The 18,694-nt window shown below is 60.9% G+C and overlaps 1 protein-coding gene across 1 annotated transcript in view; it reads right to left on the bottom strand.

The window, feature by feature from the left end:
- SPI1 (Spi-1 proto-oncogene) overlaps nt 1-9,039 on the bottom strand; it is a 33,378-nt gene extending 24,339 nt beyond the window's left edge. The window contains exon 1 of the mRNA XM_051853130.3: nt 8,882-9,039. Within this exon, the coding sequence (XP_051709090.2) occupies nt 8,882-9,019 (138 nt within the window). The 5' untranslated portion in view covers nt 9,020-9,039. The remainder of the gene's footprint in view (nt 1-8,881) is intronic.
- Between the last annotated feature and the right edge of the window lie 9,655 nt (nt 9,040-18,694).

Genomic DNA, 18,694 nt, shown 5'->3' with positions numbered 1-18,694 from the left:
CAGCGACACACGGTGTGATTCTCTCTGGAGATGCTGGGCAGCGGTAGCCACGGCTTGCCATCACCCTGTGGTCACTCCACGGTCATGAGGGGGACGCTGCACCTCCGCAGTGCTGTGCAGACGAACTCAGATGTGCAGGAGATTGAATGCATTTTGTGTTATGATATTCCCAGCTTACGGGTTTATTGGGGCGTAACCCAGTTGTAAGTCAAGAAGCAGCTGATGGGGTGGGCGTTGTGGTGCAGCAAGGCAAGCTGTCGCCTGCAGCACCAGCACTCCGTAGATGCACTGGTTCGAGTTCCGGCTGCTCCACTTCCAACCCAGCTCCCTGCCAGTGTGCATGGGAAAGCAGCGGAGGGTGGCCCAAGTGCTTGGGCCCCTAAACTCATGCGGGAAACCCAAATGAAGCTCCTGGCTTCTGCCTGGGGTCAGCCACAGCCACTGTGGCCATTTGGAGAATGAACTAGAACATGGAAGAGTCTCTCTCTCTCTTGCTCTCTCTCTGTTTCTCCCTCTCTCTAACACTAACTTCCAAATAATAATTTAAAAAGAAGACATGAATAGCATTGCCAGCACCCAGAAGCATCCCCCAGATTTGTCCGTCTCTCTCTCTAGAGGACCCTGTCCTCACTGTTCCAGGAATGACTTCCTTGGTTTTCGGAATAAGCACCCCAACGATGCAGTTGGCAGCAGGGTGGGTTTTGGCCCCCGGATGGGGAGCGTCTTGGCGCACACGTGCCCGTGGGTCCTCTTTCCTCCCGCTGCTGGTGCACGCTGCCCCTGGGTCCTCTTTCCTCCCGGTGCTGGTGCACGCTGCCGCTGTGTAGCTGCTTTGCTGGATGGCATTTCGCTGTCACAGTTGATTTATGTGCCGTCATAATTGAGCCAGTCTCTCATCAGAGGGCATTTGGGTTGTTTCCAGGCCGTTACAAACGACGCTGCGGTCAGTGACTTATACCGACTGGTCTCTGGTCAGGTGTAGGTCTCCTGTAAGTTCCCAGGTCAGAGGGCAGTGAGTTTCCTTCTCAATGCTTATTTATTGATTTTCGATTTAGTTAGAAAAGCAGAGATACAGAGACATGCGTTATGACAGACAGACAGAGATCTTCCATCCCCTGGTTCATGCTCCAAATGCCTGCAATAGCCAGGCCAAAGCCAGGAGCCCAGAGCTCCATCCAGGTCTCCCAGTGGATGGCAGGGACCCAAGTACTGGAGCCGTCAGCTGCTGCATCCCAGGATGCACATGGGCAGGAAGCTGGATCGAAGTACAAGAGCTGGGACTCGAACCAGGTACTCTGAATCCGATGTGGGCGTGCCTTAGGATTTTTTAAAATTTATTTTATTTCAAGATTTATTTATTTAAAAGTCAGAGTTATGAAGAGAGAGATGTAGAGACAGAGAAAGAGAGAGAGAGAGAGAGATCTTCCATCTGCTGGTCACTCCCCAAATGACCACAACAGCCAGAGACCAGGCCAGGCCGAAGCCAGGAGCCAGGAGCTTCTTCCAGGTCTCCCACATGGGTGCAGGGACCCAAGCGCTCAGGCCATCTTCCACCGCATTCCCAGGCACATTAGCAGGGAGCTGGATTGAAGTAGAGCAGCAGGGACTTGAACCAGTGCCCACAGGGGATGCCAGCACTGCAGGCGGTGGCCTTACCTGCTACGCCACAGTGCCAGCCCCTCAGTCTTAATCACTGTCTCAAGTGCCCGCCGGTGGGCAGTGTATTTTAAATTGTGAGATGGATGGTGACAGCCGGCAGATTTTGTCACATTGCCCTTAATAGTACTTGCACCTGTTCACCCTCCTACCGGCAGCTTGTGCTGTGCTGACTCCCCGCCCTGTAGGAGAAGGGGGTGCCCGCGTAGGGCTGGGCAGACCCAGGGCGGTGTGGCCCGGTGCCCCCTCACTGTGCTGAGGGCAGGTGAGCATGGGCGTGGGCACGGGTGCTCACGCAACAGCAAGGGAGGAGTCTGCAGGAAACCCCGGCAGGTGTCCTGGAAGCTGTGTCCGCAGAGGGGAACATGACCCTGACCTCACAGACCCCCCAACTTCAGCCCAAAACAGCTCACAAATGAGGAAATGGCACCCCACTTTCCTAGCAGCCGGTCCCCACGGGGCGTGACAGGGCGTGTGGGAAAACACAGGCCTCTTGACCAAAAAGCGCTGAGCCCATGTACAGAAATGGCCGTCTCGCAACTTCCTCTCCCGGTTGAGACACTGGGAGCGGCTCAGCGGGCCCCAGCCTGGGCGGCCTGGGCGGCCTGGGCCCTTCCGAGCTTCTCAAGCTTCGCCCACAGCCCTGGGCGGCCCCTGAGTGCCCAGGAGAGGCCGGGAGAGGCGTCATGGCTCCCTGGCCACGCACCTTCAGCCCCACCATGGCCAAGCTTGCTCTGCGTCAGGGGACAGCGGCGCCCTACAGCACAGGGGGGCAGGCATCTGGGCAGCAGTTAAGCCGCTGTTTAGGATGCTGCATCCCATTTGGGGTGCCCGAGCTGGAGTTATGGCTCCGCTTCCAACCCCAGATTCCTCCTAATGTGCCCCCTGAGAGGCAGCAGCTGATGGTCCAGGTACTTGGGCCCCTGCCACCCATGTGGGAGACCCGGATGGAGTTCCAAGCTCCTGACTTCAACCTGGCCCAGCCCCAGCTGTTGCAGGCATCTGGGGAGTGAACCAGTGGATGGAAGATCTCTGTCTCTGTCTCTTTGCCTTTCAAATATAATGAAAATAAGTACAAATTAGAAAAAAATTAAACAGTATGTGGGTATGCTCCATGCAGGGCAGAAGGTTGCAGGGAGCGGCAGAATGGGAGGGGACAGGAAGCTAAGAGTGTTGGGGGGGGGGCCAGGGGGCAAACCCTGCAGGTGAAGAGTTCTGGGCAGGGAGGCCAGCTCGGGGAGGCCCACTGCACCTGCTGCTGGGCGTGATCAGACAAGGGCCGAGTCAGCAGGGCCCTGGGGGCCACAGTGTGGACCCGGGTGAAGCCCACTCTATCGCAGGTGCGTTCTCTCTTAGCCAGACCTGCAGCTGGTGCCATTATCATGTCCCTGGCACAGCTGACGAAACTGAGGCTCCGAGGCTGGCGCTGTGGCGTAGCGGGTAAAGCCACTGCCTTCAGTGCTGGCATCTCGTATAAGCATTGGTTTTAGTTCCCGGCTGCTCCACTTCTGATCTAGCTCTCTGCTGTGGCCTGGGAAAGCAGTAGAAGATGGCCCAAGTCCTTGGGCCCCTGCACCCGTGTGGGAGACCCGGAAGAAGCTCCTGGCTCTTGGCTTCAGATTGGGAGTGAGCCAGTGGATGGAAGACCTCTCTCTTTCTGCCTCTCTGCTCTGTAACTCTGCCTTTCAAATAAATAATAATAAATATTTAATTAAAAAAAGAGAAACCGAGGCTCCGAAGTGGCTGGAAACTCGCAGGGCCGTTGTCAGCCACTCCAGGGACAGGTGAGAGCGTTCACCCCAGCACTGCCTGAAGCCTTGTGTGTGGGAAAGCAGAACCCCTGCCGTTCACCCCGCTAGGCCCTGCGGTGAGCCAGGCCTCAGCAGTGCCCCCTGTGCAGCCAGGGGATACGGCCCAGGGTGCACAGGAGGCGATGGGGCCAGTGGGGCTGCAGCTGTGCCGGCCCCCGACCCCCGACCCCGAGTTTCTCCCACGGGTATTTCCCTACTTGAAAATCCTCCCTGGCTCTCACCCATTCACAGGCCGCGGCCCAGACCCCCGAGGCCTATGCTAGGGCCGGCACAGAGGCCTGGCTTCCCACTTCCCCCAGCCCCGGGGCCAGACGGACTGCCACTACCAGCCAGAAGACCCGCCTCAACATTCCCAGAAGCCCTTTCTCAGTCTCCCACAGCCCTTGTTCACAGCCTCCCGCTTCCACAACCTGAGGGCTCAGTCTTTCAAAGGCTCACCTCCTCCAGGCTGCCTCCCAGACTGCCCCCTTCCCCAGTCTCTCCTCCCACTCTGCCTCTGCTCCTGACCCCCTCACACCCCAGCCTCAGCACTGAGGAGGAACAGCCCTTCCCCGCCCCCACCCTGCCCCGAGCAGCCCAACCTCTGGGCCACCCAAATCCCGGCCACCCCCACCACACTCGTGTCTCCTGCTGACCAGGCCTGCAGACGGAGAGCTCACCTCCTGGCCACATCACTCAGCACCTCAAACCCACCGCCACCCACAGCCACTTCCGCCTGCTCACCGCGGGCAGCGCCGCACCCCTGCTCGCCCTCCGAGGGCAGGAGCTGCTTCCCCGCCCCCTGCCCCGTCCCCTCCTCCGCGTAGGCCCGCTCTACCAGCCCCTGGTCTCCAGGTTCCCAGGGATCTTCCCCCAGGGATTGGCCGCATGCCTTCTCTACGGCTCAGACAGAGGCATTGGCCACAGCCTCTTCCCACCGTCCTGGGGGCACTACTCGGATGGATGTGAGCCTGTACACAGGCGGGGTCTAATAGCGCACACTCCCCCACTGGCCTCTCAATGTTTACCAAGCCCTGCAGGGTTCAGGAGTGCAACTCCGAAGACCCCTGTGCAGACAGCGCAAGGGCTGGCTGTGGGGCGTCCCCACGGCCCCTCGGCAGCCTCCACACAACAGCAAAAGCGCAGGGAGCTGGGAAGCTGGCCCCGGAGAGTCCCCTTGGCTCCACCTGCAGGGGCCAGGGCAGCCCCCTCCACCAGGCAGGAGGGTGGGAGGTAGGGACCCTGCGGGAGTGATGGAGAACTGCTCCTCGCTGCCCGCCTGGGCCCAGCACACAGCACCTCCTAGGCTCTGGGCCGGGGCTCGGGGTGTTTACCCCTGCTGCAGGCCACGCGGGCAAAAAGGGCCAGAAGCAGCGCTGGGACCCAGGCTGGTCCCCCCGACCCCGCAGCCTGTGCTCGGCCCGCAGGGGCCAGGGCCACGAGCCCCCAGGGCTGCAGTCTGTGTGTGCGACATGGGGGGAGTGGGCCCTGCAGGACCCACTCCTGGGGGGGCTGGGGGTGGGAGGCAGCCCAGGGTGCGGGAGCAGGAGGCCCGGGGCCTGGAAGGAGTTAACTCCGTGAGCGGCCTGAGTGATTCAGAGGCTCCGCAGGCTGCGGTGGAAATTCCCTGTGCGAGGCGTGTGGTCACCCAGAAAAGGGAAACGATGCTTTTCGGAGCAGGGGACGGCGGGGGCTGGAGGCCGGGAGCAGAGGCCTGCCACGGGGCGGGGGGCTGGCAAGGGTTCTGTTGCCCAAGGGGGCCAGACTTCCAGCGCTGCTCAGGCCTTGTGCAGGAAGACGGAAGGCTGGCTGGGGCTGGTCATGCTACACGGTGTCCCTGGGCCTTGACGGGTGGATAGGAGTTCACTAGGCCCAGAGGAAGGACAGGCACTTGAGGCCGTGGGAACCACTGCAGCCCAGGCACGGGGGTGTGACTCAGCCCCGGCTGGCACCCTGTTTCCTGTCCTCTCAGGGGCCATCCCAAGGAGCACCTCCCCCCTACCGGGGGCAACACGCAGTGCCCCTCCCCTGCAGCCCACCGCCTCTGAGACCCTCTCAGCTCTGTGGCTGCGTACCTCACCTGCCTTCCCCACCCGACCATGGGCTCTGCAGGCCGGGGCTCAGTCCCAGCTGTAGAGACGGCCTGCAGCCAGCGTACAGCCGGCACCCGGCCCTGGTGTGAGGCCGACTTCGCACAAGTGGGATCAGAGCGGCTCAGGGAGGCGAGGTGTGGGACTCAGCCAGCCAGCTGGGGCAGAACAGGCTCGGGCCAGGGCCTTTCCTCCCCAGGACGGGGTGAGGCGGCAGCAATGGGCGGGCAGAGCCTTTGCTGCGGGCTGGGCAGGGGCCGAAGGCAGGGAGCACCCGGCCCTGAGACAGCCGGGCTGCATGTAGGGCTCCGTGGCCCAGGCCTGCTCCTCTGTCAAGTGCAGGCCAGCCCTGCTCCTGCCCTTGTCACAGTGCTGGGGCACGGGCCGGGAGGGCCCCTGAGGCACGGGCCGGCGCGAGTCTTCCTGAGGGGACCCAGAATCTTGGCGCAGACGCCTTCGAAGGCCGTGTGCGGCCCGGGCCCTCCCTCGCTGCCCCTCTGCAGTGGACTCGCTGGAATCCACCTGCTCCGTTCTGAGGGACGTAAGCTGGGCTCCTGTGACCCAGCGAGGGCGGCTGGCTAACGTCAGGAGTGAAGATGGCTATGGCATCTGTCGTCCTGCCTGGAGCCACTGCCGGTTTCCAGGCAGCACCAGGCTGGGGCCTGGGGCCCTCTGTCCCATCTCCATTCTGCTTCAGGCGTGAGACCCTCACAGGCGCAACTGGAGGGGAGTGAAGGCTGGGGCCTCCCGTGTCCGCCAAAGGCCCCAGGCGCTCCAAGTCCCCCGCAGCCCCCAGACTCCCACCCCTACAGGTCCCCTGCGAAGACCAAGGGTGCCGGGAGGAGCCTCCCCCCTCCCTGGCCAGGCGGGGGCCTGCAGTGCCAGGGCGGCCATTAGAGTTGGAGCTTTTCCAAGCGTGAACAGGAACTGAGAACTGTGGGAATGTGCCTTGTGCAGGCTGGGGCGGGCCGGGTTGGTGGGAGGGGGCCGCTCCCCAGGAGCTCCGACAGATCCGGGGTCCTGGGGTGAAGAGGGGAAGGGGACCCCCAGGCAGGTGCCTATGGCTGGCGCGGGGGGAGGTGGCTGGGGTGGTGGGGCCGGCAGGGCGTCCAGGGCTGGCTGGGCAGTGGGAGGCTGGGGAGCCAGGCGCGCAGGGAAAGAGGAAGCCCTGGGGAGTGGGGGAGGGGGCTGCTGGGGATGGAGTGGGAGTGGGGGCTGGGGGCCTGGAGCCACTTTGGCCACAGCCCACTTCACTTCTCCCGGTTTCGGTTTGTGCGTAGCCGCCAGCTCCGCGCAGGCCAGATGGGCCCTGTCCCTTTGCGGCCTGTGCCCAAGGAGGCCCAGGCCCAAGGAGCTACCAGACACTCAAACCTTGGATTTGAGGACGGCCGGGGGGCACAGCCTGGGCAGGCTCTGGTGGGCCCAGCTCTGGGCAGCCCCAACCTGTGGTCACTGAGGGAATGCAGCTGGCCGGAGGAGCGACGGAACTTGATGACTTGGCCACACGGGGCTTATTTATAACTGGGCCTCCCTCCGAGGCCAAAAGCAGCTGTGGAGCTGCCAACTCAGCACCCAGGCTGGCCCAAGGCACCCAGGCCGGGCACGGGATGGCGAGGGCCAGGCTCGTGGCCCCACAGCCTGGCATCTCCTTGGCTGTGGCTGTGGCTGGTCCCTGTGCTCCGCTGGGCACACACCAGGGTTTAGGGGGCACTACCTATGGGGCAAGCACCTCAGAACCTTCTGGACTCTGGGGGAGGGGAGGGTGGCGTGTGTGGCTGAACTTGGCCAGTGCCCAGGACTCTTTGACCTTGGCCATCCTGCACAGTCAGATGCTGTCCACAGCGCAACAAGAAGCAGAGTCATCTCTCCTCGCCTTCTTGCAATAGCAGCTTAACAACAAAGCAGCCTCGGGAAGAGGGCAGCTCTAGATGTGGCGAAGGCCAAGGCCTCGCTCTGCTCCATCCCGCAAACGGCCACTCAAAGACACGCGAGGGAGGTGACGACCCCCTTCCTGAGCTTTGCAGGACAAAGAGGTCCCCACAGCTTTCTCCTGGGGTTGGGGTCCTTCCAGATCAACTGGCACCCACAGCTCTCGCCCTGTCCCGCTGGGTCCTCGGCCACCCAGCTCCCAGCCCTGGTCCAGGCGCGCCCCACGGGCATTCCCTGGCCTGCCTCCCGCCAGCCTCTGTGAGTTCCCTCTCAGTCAAGATCAAGGTTGATGCCAGCTCCCACCTTGGTGGGCCCCAGGCTCAGCATTGTCCCCACCCACAGCTTGGGTTGCTGGTATGGAAAGCTCAACAGATGTGCCAACTGGGGCAGAAATGCGTGAGGGAGTGAGGGAATTCAGAGCGCGGCCTGAGTGTGTGAGACGGGGCCAGGGGCGTTCAGCGAGGAGAGGAGAGGGCCGAGCCCAGAGCCTCCCGTGTCCAGACTCCCAGCCCACAGCTTTCACCCCCCGACCTCTGACCTCCCACACCACCTGCTCGGCCAGAGCAACGGCCCTGCCCGGCCTCTTCCGCTGGGCGGAAGCTACTGGGGCCCTGGGGCAGGATGGGGGCCTGGTGTGGGGGGAACACAGGCTACCCACTGCCAGGGGCTGGAGCCTGGGGGTGGTGGGCCCACTTAGGCTCTTCTGGGCAGGGTCGGGGCGCCCAGCCTGGAGCCAGCCGGGCTGCAGCTGCCCCGTTTCCACATCGGCAGCAGCAAGGCCGGCGCCTGTGAAAACAGGAAGCGCCCGGTCACCACAGGAAGCATGTGTGTGCCGCCTCCCCACCCCCGGCCCATTGCAAAACGCCAACAGCCCCATTACCACAGGCAGGCCCAGGGGCTGCGAGAAATGCGCGGGCCCGCACAGCCTGCGTGGGAGCCGGGCGCCCACTCTGCCCTCTTTCTCAGGCCCCGGCCAGGCCTGGGGGTTACCTCTGCATCTCCCAGGCCTCGGCCTCGGGCCGTCCTGCCTCTGGCCTCTCGGCCCAATCCCCAGAGCCAGGCCTAGGCCAGGCCTACTTTGGCTCCCCTTAAATCAGGATACAGGGTCAGGGGTCACGGAGAAGCCATCGCCCTGGCCTGCAGCGTCCCACCTGCAGGAACCTGACAGGGCCCCGTCCCCAAGCCTTGCTGGAGCCGTTGGCCCAGAGCCCGCCACCCTGCCCCCGCCCCCCAGGACCCCAGGGAGCCTGCTGATGGCAGACCCACACCTGCCACACCCTCTGCCCAGCCTCAGCCCTTCCCAGCCGACACTCTGCCCGCCCTAGGGTAGGGGGTGGGGTGGGGGGGTCTGGTCCCCGGCTTGCCTCTGGGAGGCCTGGGCCCCTCCTGGTCCCCCCGCCGCCTGCCCCAGCTCACCTCTCGTCTCTGGCCCCAGGCTCTGGGCCTTGGAGGGAGGCAGGAGTCCTGCCAGGCCGAGGCCTGGTGCCCGTGGAGGCCTGTGCTCCTCCAGCCCCGGGGACAGCAAGGAAAAGAGAAGAGAGCAGAGCATTTCATGGCTATAATAAATCAAAGGGGGAAGTCGGAGCAGGAGAAATAAGAAACTTCCCTACCCCGGGCATGGGGACCTGCCCGGCAGCAGCCCCCGGGGTGCCCCGCGGCCTCCCCTCCTTCCTCCTGCCTCCTGGCTGGCGCCCAGAGCTCTCCTGAGGGCCAGGCTCCCGCACCTGCCCGGGGGCTCCCTGACTATTCAACACGCCTCCTCACTGTGCACCTGTGGCAGCAGCGGGGGGCGGGGGGCGCAGGGGGTTCTCACATCTGTGGGCCTCAGTTTCCTCCTCCTCAAAGCCCATTATGGGTCGAGTGCCCGGCTGGGGAGGGCAACGGCCAGGCTGAGATGGGCGGAGCCCCCTCTGGACCCAGGACCCTCCGGAGACAAAGGGAAGGGTGAGAACTATTAGTGGGACGGGTGGGGCTGGACCACAGCAGCATCTGGGAGAGGTCAGCGCGCAAGGCAGAGGAAGGCAAGGCAAGGGGCCTGCCCTGGACTGTGACCACCCACGGGGCCGGTGTGGGGCCCATGGAACCCCAGGGTGCAGCTCCAGCCCGCCCAGAGTGCCCGTTCGAGCAGGAGATGGAGCAGCAAATGACCCACACGGTAATGGATGCAAACTTGAGCGGATTTTTAAGGTCAAATAAGGAAATTCAGAAACTGGGGCTAGTTTGGGGGACTAGCAAGGCCTCCTCTTGCTCCCCAGCTCTTGTGAGAGGCTCCCAGTGCCTCTCCTGGAAGCCCTCCTAAGACGGGGAGCTCACTCCCTTACTCCAGAAGTCCCTGCTCCCACATGGAGTAAATCCTGCTCAGCGCTGCCTCCCGACAGCTGTGAGCCTAGAGCCCCGAGCTCTTGGGAGAGAGTGGCAGGGCCGGGGCTCCCTCGGGGCTCCCTCAGGGCCTGTTTCCCCACGTGTAGGGCAAGGCCCACATTGGTCCATCTGCTTGCTACCTTGTCAGGAAAACAGGGAAATAAAATGCCAGCCACTGCGGACGTTCAGGTGACAAAGCCAGGCAGACCCAGGGCGTGGCCGAATCTGTGGCCCTAGGAGAGTGACCTCACCCCTCTGAGCCTCAGCCTCCCCGTCTAGAAAATGGGAAGATGGATGCCTGCTTCAAAAGTCTGCATGGGGGGGCGCTGTGGTGCAGCGGATTAAAGCTCCAGCCTGCAGTGCCAGCTTCCCGTATGGACACCGGTTAGAGTCCCGGCTGCTCCACTTCTGATCCAGCTCTCTGCTGTGGCCAGGGACAGCAGTGGAAGATGGCCCAAGTCCATGGGCCCCGGCACCCACGTGGGAGACCCGGAAGAAGCTCCTGGCTCCTGGCTTCAGATCGGCATGGTTCCAGCAGTTGCAGCCAACTGGGGAGTGAACCAGCGGATGGAAGACCTCTCTCTCTCTCTCTCTCTCTCTCTCTCTAACTCTTTTAAATAAATAAAATAAATCTAAAAAAAAAAAAAAAGAAACTCCCAGAAGCCCCCACTTCCTCCCTCCTCTCTCCCACAGGGCCCCTGGCATCGCTCAGACCCTTCCTGAACTGCCTGTCTGGGACAGAGACCTTGGAGCGCTGGTAGGGCTTCCCACTCTGCTCTCACACCTTGCAGCACGACTGTTTCTTGTAAACCTTGCGGCTGTAGGGATCCTTATCCCCATTTCACAGAGCAGGAAACTGAGGCACGGAGGATGACTGGTGCAGAAGATTAAATGGGGCAGCTCCAGGATGAGAACTCAGTACTGTAGTCCACCAGCCCAGTGGAAATCCTACACAAACCACGAGGCAGATCAGCTCAAAAAAAAAAAAAAAAAAAAAAGCTCTTTTACAAAAAATATATTTATTTATTTATTAGAAAGGCAGAGTTATAGAAAGAGATCTTCTCATCTGCAGGCTCACTCCCCAGCTGGGGCTGGGCCAGGCTGAAGCCAGGAGCCCAGAACTCCATCCGAGTCTCCCATGTGGGTGGCAGAGGCCTAGGGATTTGGACCGTCCTCCACTGCCCTCCCAGGCACATTAGCAGGGAGCTGGTTAGGAAGTGAAGCAGCCAGGACTTGAACTGGCGCCCATACGGGTACCGCAGGCTGTGCCACGACTCCGGTCCAAGGTCCGCTTTGTGGGGAAAAGGACTCACAGCCTGTGTGAGTGTGTCTGCAGTCCCTCTGCACTGTCCCTCTGCCCAGAATTCTCCTGCTATTCCCGATCCAGGTTGCAGGATGTCAGAGTTGGAAAAATTCCAACCTCAGGTGCCCGTGAGAGCAGAGATTCTAAAATCCAGAGAGGCGAGCAGCCTCCTGGATAAAAGCCCCTCGTGGGGCAGGCGTTTAGCCCAGTGGTTAAGATGCCCACAGCCCACACCCGAGGACCTGGGGTCAATACCCGGCTCCAGCACCTGATACCAGCTTCCTGCTGATGCGCACCTGGGAAGCAGTGGACAACCTGCCATCCACGTTGGAGACAGGATTGAGTGCCGGGCCCAGACCCGGCTGTTGCGGGTATTTGGGAGGTGAAGCAGCAGACTGAAGATCTCTCTCTCTCTCGCTCTCGCTCTCGCTCTGCTGGCTATGCCTTTCAAATTAATAAATACATCTTAAAAGCAGCAGCCACAGCTCCCCTGGGACCTTTGTCCTGGGCAGGAACACTCTCACAGGGAGACTTAACTCTCTGGGGTCGCAGGGCTAAGAGGCGACATTCCCTGAGCCTGGCACCAGACATTCTGGGTTCTAATCCCAGCACTGCCAGGACCACCCTCTGGGTGAATGCCTTTACCCCGAAATGGCCTCTCGGCGCCCCGGCATTTCACAGAGGGCTCAGCTTTCTCCACGCTTGAGCTCACTCCGGTCTCATCACAGCTCGGTGGGCAGGTGCTATTATTACTGCCACAGAACAGGAGATTCCCAAGGTCACAGAGCCTGCAGGGACTTGAACCCCGATGCCGCCTGACTCCAGGTTAGAAGCACGTGCCCCGCACAGGACGGTCTTTCCTACTCTCCTTGGAACTGTTCCCTCCCAGGTCCCAGCCTCATGGTCAGAGACCCTGCCTGCCCGCGATGTCCCGGGCTTGGAGTGGGGGTGGGAGTCTCCGGGCCGATCTTGGTCCCGCCAGCGAGACGCAGAGTGCGGGGGTGGGATGGGGGGCGGCCGGGGGCGGGGCGGGGGGCCGCTGGCGGCGTCCCGCACAGTCTCACCGCAGGCCGCCCTCGGCCCTTATCTGCTCAGGCAGCTTCCGCCCCCACCCAGGGGCCCCGCCGCAGGCCCGGCCCCCCGCCCCCGCCCCGCGGCCCCTCCCCCGCGGCTGCCCGCCCGCCCCCAGGGAGCGCCCGGCGCTGCTGCCCGGCGGAGCGGAGAGGCCGCCGGCCCCCAGGTGGGCTGCGGAAGTGATCGCGAATCCTGCTCCGGTGACCCCCGCGACCAGCAGGGGCGCACGCCCGAGCGCGCGGGAGAGGGTCTCCGGGCCCGGGGCCTGAGCCGGGTCCGAGGATTGCAGGACAGCCCCCCCCCACACACACACACCCACACACGCGCGCTGCCTCCCCGCACCCGGCTGGGCGAGGCGGAGACGCCCTGGAGGGGAGAAGCGAGCGGCCGTGCAGGGCGTCGGAAGGCACCGCGGTCCCGCAGGGACAGGGACGGGCCCCGGGCCGGCGAGGAACCGCAGAGGAAACGCACTGTGTCCAGCAAACGGCTGAGGGGCGCTCGGCCTCTGGGTTGCTGAGGGAAATGCAAATGACGGCCGAGGGCGCTGCGGCTGCGCCGGGGAGGGGCGCGCGGAGCGGGGGCGCGCGCGGGGGTCGCGGGGCGTCGCTGTCCGGCCGCAACCCCAGTGACCGCTGCGTGGGGCTCGCACACCATCGGGCGGCGCTCGGCTCGCGGGCGTGCAGCCAGAGACGTGCACTGGAAGGTTCTGCGCTGCACCGTGTGTAAGAGCAGAAATCCGAGCCAGAAACGAGCGCACTCCCGCGCAGCGGCGCCAGCGGGGCCGGGGCAGTGTTAGTAGTGGAGTCTGCAGAAAGCCAGTCCCACAAGATAAACCCTTAGCCTTCTGTGAAGTTCAAAACCAAGGCAAACCCTCTGTCTTTACAAATAGCAATGTTGGTTCTACCTTGGGAGGGAGTACATACTGAGAAATTATTTTTTAAAGATTTATTTGTTTATTTGAAAGGCAGAGTTACAGAGAGAGAGAGAGAGATCTTTCATTGGCTGGTTCACTGCTCAAACGGCCACAACCTGGGCTGAGCCAGGCCAAGACAGGAGCCAGGAGCTTCCTTGGGGTCTCCCATGTGGGTGCAGGTGTCCAGGGACTTCCGTCATCTGCTGCTGCTCTCCCCAAGTGCATTAGCAGGGAGCTGGATCAGAGGTGGAGCAGCCGGGACTCCAACCAGTGTCCATATGCGATGTTGGCATCCCAGGTGGCGGCTTTATCCGCTACACCACAATGCTGGTTGCAAGGAATTATTCCAGCCCAGAAAGTGCAGTGGATTGATAAGCTACCAAAGGAATTCATAGTAATAGCGTACCTTTCTGTATCAGGAAGGTGTTCAAAATGTAATGGGAAATAGCCTATTGAAAGCAGTCACCAAAATGTGAAATTCTTGCGGCAGGCACCTGCTGCAGTGCCTTGTGCTGCCTGAATCCCGTATCAGGTGCCCGGGTTCGAGTCCTGGCTTGACTTCTGCTTCCAGCTTCCTGCGGATGCTCACCCTGGGAGGCAGCGGGTGACGACTCAGATAGTGGAGCCCCTGCCACCTATGTGGGAGACCCAGGTCGAGTTCCTGGCTCCTGGGTTCAGACTGGCTGAGCCCAGGCTGTTGTTGGCATTTGGGGAGTGAAAAGATGAGAACTCTTTAGTGCTCTCTTTCTCTCCTTTATCTGTATCTCTGCCTTTCTAATAAATGAAAAAAAATGATATTAAAAAAAATAAGCAAGCCAGCACCATGGCTCACTAGGCTAATCCTCCGCCTTGCGGCACCAGCACACCAGGTTCTAGTTCCGGTTGGGGCGCCGGATTCTGTCCTGGTTGCCCCTCTTCCAGGCCAGCTCTCTGCTGTGGCCAGGGAGTGCAGTGGAGGATGGCCCAGGTCCTTGGGCCCTGCACCCGCATGGGAGACCAGGAGAAGCACCTGGCTCCTGCCATCGGATCAGAGCGGTGCGCTGGCCGTGGCAGCCATTGGAGGGTGAACCAACGGCAAAGGAAGACCTTTCTCTCTGTCTCTCTCTCTCACTGTCCACTCTGCCTGTCAAAAAAAAAAAATAAAAAAAAGCATAGGACTGATCACCACAAAATTCAGGTTCCCCCAAGGAGGCAGGGAGAAGGGGATAGGGAGGGCTAAGCAGCAAATATGTAAATGAGCACATCAATTAAATAGAGGACCTACACGGCTGGGGTGGCAGGGCAAGCCGAGAAGGACTGTCCCCCAATTTGCACGAGGAGAGGGGGACGTGAAATGGGATGGACTTTCGCTAAGCTATGGGCACAAGCTTGTGCAAGAGCCCACCCGCAGCAAGGGACAGGGCTGGGGCCCCAAAGACACTGAGAGCTGTCGGGCTGGACAAATCAGGAGGGCCTCCAGGAGGAGGAGGCCTTGTCCACAGGCTGGAGTGTGAAAGGGGAAGGCCATCCTGGGCCTGCTGGCAGTGGGGGTCACAGTATCTGCAAAGGCCCCGAGGCCCGGCAGACAGTGGTGGGGCTGTGCTGTGAGTGGCTGAGGAAGAAGAGAGAGGCCCCCTGCAGGGGCCGGGCACCCACGGGCCTGGGCTCAGGGCTGAAGAGAGAAAGCACCTCCGGGGCACACAGGGTGGCCACGGCTGCTCTGGCTCAGGGATCCCCAGGGGGCAGGACCCCTTGGGCGAGGCAGAGCATGCGACCCTGGAGGGAGCCGTGGATCTTGTTGCTGTGACTGTGGCAAGTGCTCTCTGCCCTTACAGACACTTATAGCTCACTGCCTGCCGACGGCCCCCACACAAAGCCCAGGGACAAGCAGAGGGCCTGCTCTCAGGAGGCCACGCCCTGACTGCTTGCAGCCCCAGCCCCAGCCGCTCTGGCCCTGGGCTCTCAGAGCCATCGCCTGGTGAGCCGGCACAAGCACCAGTCCCTGCTTGAGGGCTGAGGCCTCGCTGTACCCAGGAAGCCCCCCGGTAAGGACACGGCGGGGATGGTGGTGGTGGTGGTGGTGGTGGTGACGAAGCCGGTTAAGCCGCTTCTTGCGAGGCCCACAATCCCATATCAGCTGCTTGGGAATCAAGTCCCGGCTCCTCTGCTTCCGATCCAGCTTCCTGCTGATGCACCTGGGAGGCAGCAAAAGCCGGCCCACGTGCTGGAGTCCTGTCACTCAGGGGGGAGAGTGCATGGGGTTCCTGGCTCCTGGCTGTTGTGGGCATTTGGCAGTGAGCCAGTACTTGGAAGATCTCTCTCCCTCTCTCTCCATCACTCGCCCTTTTGGAAAAGAAAGAATTAAAAAAAAAAAAAAAAAAAAAGACACCGGAGATGGGAACTGGCATTAATGTCGGATCCCGGCACCCCAGGGAAGTCCCCAATCCCACACTCCTCTGGCCTGAACCAGGCAAGGTCCAGGCCCACCCTGTCCGGCTGAGGTTTGTCTGTTCAGCCCCCGGACCCAGGAAATCTGAGGCCTCTATCCCAGTTAATAAATGTGTCAGAAAACACTCACCTGTGCTTGGTACGGAGAGAACAGAGCGTGGTCCCACCTTATGTCTTTGTCCTTTTTATCACTTACTTTATTTGAAAGGTAGAGCGACAGAGAAAGGGGGAGACAGAGAGAGAAAGAGACCCTCCATGCGCTGGTTCCCTCCCCTCATGGCCACAATGAGCCAGGAACTCCATCCGGGTCTCCGTGTGGGTGACAGGGGCCTGAGGACTTGGGCCATCTGCTGCTGCCTTCCCAGGCCTGTTAGCAGGGAGCTGGCTCAGAAGCTGAGAGGTCAGAACCAGCGCTGACATGGGTCAGCGTCAGAAGGGGTGGCTTAATCTGTTAAACCACAATGCCTGCCCCCCCACCTTATGTCTCTATCTGTCCTTTCCATTGCTTTAACATTTTTATTCCCATATAAACACATGTGAATAATGTATATGCATTCATTTAATCCTCACAAGAATCCAATATAGTAATCTGCTTTACAGAAGAAATTCGGGTACAGGAGGTCAGTACTTTGTCCCAGGAAGTCTTATATATCTTTTCCTTCCTTCCTTCCTTTTTTTTTTTTTTTTTTAAGGATTTATGTATTTGGAAAGCAGAATTACACAGAAAGAGGGAGAGGAGAGACAGAGATCCTTTCTCTGCTGGTTCATCCCCCAAATGGCTACAACAGCCAGGGCTGGGCCAGGCCGACCCCAGGAGCCAGGAACTCCATCCGGGTCTCCCACAGGTGGCAGGGACCCAAGTACTTGAGCCAGCACCTGCTGCCTCCAAGGCTGCACATTGCAAGAAGCTGGGACACAAACAAGACCAACGTCACGAGCTGCGACTCGTTGGCGGCACCCAACGCCCAGTCCCCATACACATTTGTAATGTGTTCCTTTCCTGCCACGGCTCTTCCTCCCCATCCTTGCTGTTGTCCACGCCACAGTATCTATACCACCCTGATGTGTGCACGTCTGTATTTTTATTTACCCATAATATACACAGACTTCTACATACCAGTGCCTAATAGTCACAGACTCATATACACGGTTTCTTTTCATTATTTTAAAGTAGCAGATCATATTAAACTAACATTCCCACATCTCAATTTTCTTACCCGTGGACCTGCAAGTCCCTGGCAGATCCAGTGCAGTGTGTGCTTTTTAACTGACACAGAATAATTGCACCTGCTTATGGGGCAGGGTGTGCTCAAATCAGCACATCCATCTCCCTCAACATTTCCCATTTCTTTTTGTAAAGAAAAGATGGGCTTGAAAGACAGAGTTACACAGAGAGAGGGATCTTCCATCTGCTGGTTCACTCTCCAGATGGCCACAACAGCGAGGCCGAAGCCAGGAGCCAGGAGCCAGGAGCTCCATCTGGGTCTCCCAAGTGCAGGGGCCCAAGCACTCGGGCCATCCTCTGCTGCTTTCCCAGGCACATCAGCAGGGAGCCGGATCAGAAGTGGAGCAGCCAGGACTGGACCCGGCGCTCCTATGGGATCCCAGCATTGCGGGCAGCTGCTTCCCGCGCTGTGACACAACACTGACCCCGACAGTCACCATTTCTTTGCCCAGGGAGCCTAACACGCCTCCCTTCTAGTTCTTTATAAAACGTGAAACAAGTTACGGTAAACTCTGGCCGCCCCACGGTGCTGGGGCGCCGCGGCACTTAGCCCCGGTGCGCAGCCTCCCAACCTTGGGCCCACACTGTGGACTCTGCACCACAGCTAATTCAGTGTTTCAAAGAACCACACAGGACTCCGACCTCTGATGAGTCCGATGGTGGAAGTTCCAGGCCAGGTGCGAGTGGGCAGCGAGGGGCTTTCTGGCTGAGTGTTGTCCACCCCCTTGCTGGGTGGCCCAAAGCCCTCAACCCCCAGAGGCAGAAATGCTGACTCTGTAATTGTGAAATCATTTGCATATTGTGAAGCACTTTGCATATGATGAGGGTGATTTGCATACGCAGAGAGGGACATCTGAATTCCCGGGGGCAGCATCTCTGTGTGTCTTCCTCCCTTTGCAGACAAACTAACCGGAGACTTCCGTTTTAGAATTCTGCAGGGGACCAGAAAGGTGTCCCGGCAGCCCCGTGGTTCTGGTGGGGGTGAGGCAGGCAGAAAGCCTTCCAAGGACAAGCAGGTCCTTCTCCCCACGGGGAGCTGGGGTCCCGGCAGGAGCAGCCATTGGAGCAGCAGGTGGGGCCAGAACCAGACTGTGCCCAGGAGGGGGGAAAGTGACACGGGAGGCTTCGGGACCCCTGCTCCGGTGTAACCTCAAGGATCCAAATGCTCCCTCCCTCTCCTGTCCTGGGTGACTCCCAGAGAAAGGATGCAAAGTGAACCGCTGGGCCAGACGCCCACAGCGGTGGAGGCCCTGGAGGTGGAGGTGGCTCTGGGCTGTGACCCAGGGCTAGCAATATGCACCTCAATAGGACAAACGAGGACCCAGTGAGATGGTGCGGGCAGAGCGAACGGCACACAGTAGGTGCTCAGTACGCTGTGGTTACAATGCCGTTTGCAGCCCTACTCTGAGATGAGAGAAGAGGTCAGGCCTGGCTTTCTCTCCGTGAGCAGAGCACGGAGCTCCCCAGGCTCTGGCGTTCCCAACAGGAGGTCCAGCCAGCGTGCAGTGGACCCCAAAGGGTTACAAGTCTTGGAGACAGTGGCCTGAGGTTCCCAGCGAAAAACCAAAGCATAAAAATAATTCGATGAGTAAGAATAAAATTCCCTCTTCTGAGGTTCCCGGGGCCAGGCCCCTCCCTGCGGCAGGCACTTCCCCTTTCCCTGGTTCTTGGAGGAGCCAGGCCCGGTTGACTCAGAGCAGGAGCGCCGCAGCCATCCGGCCATCCCAGCCCCCGGACGGCTTCGGTCGGCGCGGTCTGGCGGCCGGGCGCGCCCCCGTGCGGCCGCGGGCGGGACTGCAGCCCAGAGAGGAAGCGGTCGGCAGAGCCCCCAAGTCCAGCCGCCCGGCCCGATCGCCGCCCCCGCCGGCCGGCCGGCCCGGCAGAACGCGATTTCCGCCAGGGGCGGGGAACCTCACTTCCGTCCGC

The sequence above is a fragment of the Oryctolagus cuniculus genome, chromosome 1 (genome assembly GCF_051225735.1).
Source record: "Oryctolagus cuniculus isolate XC-2025 breed Fujian yellow rabbit chromosome 1, ASM5122573v1, whole genome shotgun sequence".
Classification (NCBI taxonomy): Eukaryota; Metazoa; Chordata; class Mammalia; order Lagomorpha; family Leporidae; genus Oryctolagus; species Oryctolagus cuniculus.
This window is presented reverse-complemented; position numbering and strand designations above follow the sequence as displayed.